Source organism: Bidens hawaiensis, unplaced genomic scaffold (genome assembly GCF_021521415.1).
Source record: "Bidens hawaiensis isolate Kalapana, Puna unplaced genomic scaffold, B.hawaiensis_p1.1 tig00028293_1, whole genome shotgun sequence".
NCBI lineage: Eukaryota > Viridiplantae > Streptophyta > Magnoliopsida > Asterales > Asteraceae > Bidens > Bidens hawaiensis.
Window position 1 is genome coordinate 276576 of NW_027494615.1, and position 3886 is coordinate 280461.

The 3886-nt window shown below is 31.8% G+C and overlaps 1 protein-coding gene across 1 annotated transcript; it reads left to right on the forward strand.

Annotated features, from left to right (window-relative positions):
• Nucleotides 1-1274: 1274 nt before the first annotated feature.
• LOC143576765 (uncharacterized) lies at nt 1275-2660 on the forward strand. Its single transcript, XM_077060793.1, has 4 exons — nt 1275-1307; nt 2033-2258; nt 2362-2488; nt 2610-2660. The coding sequence occupies exons 2-4, from the start codon at nt 2038-2040 to the stop codon at nt 2658-2660; spliced, it is 399 nt and encodes a 132-aa protein (XP_076916908.1). The 5' UTR covers nt 1275-1307; nt 2033-2037.
• The last annotated feature ends 1226 nt before the right edge of the window (nt 2661-3886 follow it).

Sequence of the window (3886 nt, forward strand, 5' to 3'; positions counted from 1 at the left end):
ATCCTGAACACCTTAGCAGTCGATGAGATTACAAACGCCGTTCAGGTAAGTCGCCGGAATCTGTTCTTCACGACCTGCTTCTTGATTTCCGATCGCCGATTAACACCCGTTGCAAGCTTGCCAGACTTTCTTGATCGGTAATCCTCGCCGCCGATACATAACCTTAACCGTACCTCTTGATACCAATTGAAGACAATAAGATTTCAAGTCTAAACCTTTATTGTATTGATTGATAAGTTGTGAATACTTGATCACAAATAAACCCTATTTATAACCATACAATTACTCTTGTTAGACAAGAATAAGAGAAAAACTAACTCAAAAACCCCCTAGGTTTGTAAGTACGACAACTAGGTCCCCGCACTTACGCAAGATTACACTAACATAATGAACTTCTTGGAAACATTTCTTTAATGTTGGTCTTCTTCTGAAATTATCAACGCAATGGAGGAAATGTCTAAAACAGTAAGCTTTTGGGGATTCGAATGATTTCCTTTAAGTCAAATATGAACCAATTACTAGGTTCTTTTGCCTGATCTGTGTTCATTAGTAGTACTTATGATAGAAAAGTTCAATCTTAATGCAAGTGCCTAAGCTTATGGGATTAACTTTTGTTATTTAATTTCTTGAAGAAGAAACAAGCATGGAGTACTACTGTAGGTCCTAAGAATGGATCTTACAACTTTACTCGGATCAATCCATGTTGTTAGTTAGCGGAAATCACTAACAACACTTGGATCTCGGATCTTAGTTTGCAAACACAAAAGAAAAAAAAAGATGAAGTTTGAAGAGAAGTTCTTTTATTTCCAAGAGTGTTATGGAGAAATGTGTAAAGTGACCCTTTTATAGGGTCCCTATTTCTCCAAGGTTTACATTACATGGGCTCAAGTGGGCTTGCCCAATGGCCTTTTACCATACAGATTTAACGTACTGGGTACGCAATACATCAACTATAAGCAAACAAAAAGACATACATGATCCTAATAATTATATAGAATATTAGCCCTACAAGTACTAGCAAAATCTGTTAGATTTTATTCATTTATAGCGTTTTATTCATGTTTTGTATCTACTGAATGATTCTATGTACCTTAAAACAAAATTGTAATGTTTATATACAAAGTTCACTTCAATATATGGAGGTATTTACATTTCTACTTGTGTACATTTTTTTTATGTACATCAGCAGATATGTAGTATAAATACTCTTTTAATTTTTCAAATGGGAAAGTGTACATTTTTAATGAATAAAGTTTAGGTTTTAATTGGAGGTGGTGGTCGAGGTAGTGGGCGAGGTAACGGTCACGGTAATAACAACCTATAACCTTAAGTTTATTTTATAGCTGTTGTGGGTATTAATAAAACAATTTATGATTACTTTTGTGTGAAAATTTAGTTATTGTCATATGCTTTTATTATATTTGTACTTTACCAGTAGCATAAGTTAATATAGAATTACTATTAGTTTCTCACACTTTTACATAGTTTTTGTTATAAATCTTAAATATAAATTGTAAGTTTCAAATAAGTTAGTCAGACAGTTTGGATAACCCAAAATTATTAGCTTTTATACAAGTATGAGTAGGGTTAATTGATAAGTAATTCTATTTTAATTTTTTAAGTTGAGAAAAAATGCTTTTTTAATTCTGTTTGTTGAACTAAAACTTAATCATTAATGATGTTCAAATAAATGAGTAGTTTATTGTTTATTAACAACATAGACTTGGGACCATATATACTTGATCAGTGAACCATCACTTTTTAGATATAAGTTACAAAAAAGCTACCATATGTGCCATATTGGTTTTTAAATACTTATTTTGTTTGAAATGATTTGTTACAGATTGTTTATTCATAAAACAAATAGAAAAGAATAATAATAATCCATAGACACTAATTTCACGAATGTAAATATTATCTAATTATCGGAAGTTAATTAGTATTAAAGCGGTGAATTTTTTTAGTAAGGCCTTTAACTAGTTTATAAGTTAGTTTTACATTTCTTTTTATTCTAATAGACTTGTTTTTTTAGAAATTATGACACTCAGTTCAACTGGAAATGGGGGTCGAGGTAGCGAGCAAGTTAACAGTCATGGTAGTACAGACCATAGTGGACAACCAACTATAGATGCATATCAGCCTCTCCATGAACCTAGTGATGACGAGGATGAGCCGGTTGCTATAGATCGGGGACCGGTTGTCCCACGTCCTATACCTACGCCTGAAAATCGCATTTGGATTTGGGTTGAAAATGACGAGTAAGTGTGAGACATGTGTGTGTGTGTATATATTGATATTCTCTTTTTAGGCGACTAAAAAAGTATTATAATTGTTGATTGGTGCATTGTTTCCATTTTCTAGATTTAATATTCAAAATCCGGTTTCCCGAATTATTGGTAGCATTTTGAAGTTGATGTGGTCGGGCGGATGGCAAGGATGGAAATATGTTCCTATCCTTCATCGTGAACGCATGTTTGAGCGTTTTCATGTATGCCTATGACACATTTGTACGTATTATAATAATGTATATTTTATTATTTTTATTATAATAATGCCTATAACTTAATAAATAGTATACACATTATTGATCGGTGTTTTTCTCCTTTTAGAAATACTACCAGTGGGAAGCTGAGGAAAAAGACCCAATTCACTCTTGTTGAGAGAGGTGCACTAAGGAAAATTTTCCTAATCTGTTGGGACTAGAAACGCCGTATATTGTGTTGAAGGGTGCACCCTCAATGCCGAGTCCCGATAGTTCCTTTCCATCTGACAGATATAATAAGGTTTGTATTCTCTAATAAAAAACAATACACAGATTTTGGTTTTCTTTTAGCTCCAGCAGGAGCATGCACGGGGTACAATCCTAAATTGGACAAATTACATGGTCCAGGTTTTGAAATGCATTTTATGGGATGAGTTCATGGGTTTCACTGGGTTGTTAAATACTTCAAACCGTGATGAACTATATGGTTGCGGTTTATATTGGAAACAGACTGTAAAAGCGGACCGGGGGATTATATAACTTATATTAGGTTTAATATTAAAAAAAATTGCTTACTTAAAAACTGGTTACATGCATTTACAAACTAGTAATTTTTTATGTACAATAAGTTTTTTTTATTTTGTATAAAACATTGAACGTTTATGTGTTTTTAAGAATGATCAATGGATTTATTACAATTACAGGTGCAACAGTTGGAAGAAAAAATAGCTGAGTTAGAACAGGAAAAAATAGCGGAGCTAAAACGAGGAATAGTATAAAAACAGGCTATGTTGGAAGAAAATTGAAGAAAATGCAAGATTGTTTGCTGAAATGAATGAGAAACTTCAACTATTGTCATGAAATCAGCTACAAAACATTTCACCGAGTTAATATATGAAAATTTCAGTTTTTATTGTGTTACTTTTTGGATGATTTAGATTGTTCTTGTAGTACATTTGGATATTTTATGCTATTTGTTTTGGATATTTTACTTTGTTTGGATATTTTATAAATTTTGAATATAATATTTGCATGGAAAAAGTAAAATGAAAGCTTTTAGAAAAATACAAAAAATGTATAGCTAAATATGTAATCAAAACCGTATATAATCCGTAGCGAAATTTGCAAATATTTGTAGCTACATTTGTGGCAAAAAAAAACAACTAAACTTTGTAGCTAAATTTCATAACAAAAACCATAGCAAATTTATATAGCTAAAACCATAACAAATTTCTATAGTTAGACCGTAGCAAATCTTTAGATGAAATTCGTAACTAAAGTTGTAGCTGAAACACAGTAGCAAACTCCGTAACTAAAAAATCCGTAGCAAAATGATGCAGTTATAAAATCGTAGCAAAATTGTGTACCTAACAGTTTGTAGCTAAAAATCTGTAGCCAACAATT

Bases quoted from the DNA above. Each gene is read 5' to 3' on its own strand.
- LOC143576765 (XM_077060793.1), top strand. From the start codon at position 2,038: ATGACACTCAGTTCAACTGGAAATGGGGGTCGAGGTAGCGAGCAAGTT. The intron at 2,259-2,361 runs GTAAGTGTGAGA...TCCATTTTCTAG, and splicing joins ATTTGGGTTGAAAATGACGA to ATTTAATATTCAAAATCCGG. The intron at 2,489-2,609 runs GTATGCCTATGA...TTCTCCTTTTAG, and splicing joins GCATGTTTGAGCGTTTTCAT to AAATACTACCAGTGGGAAGC.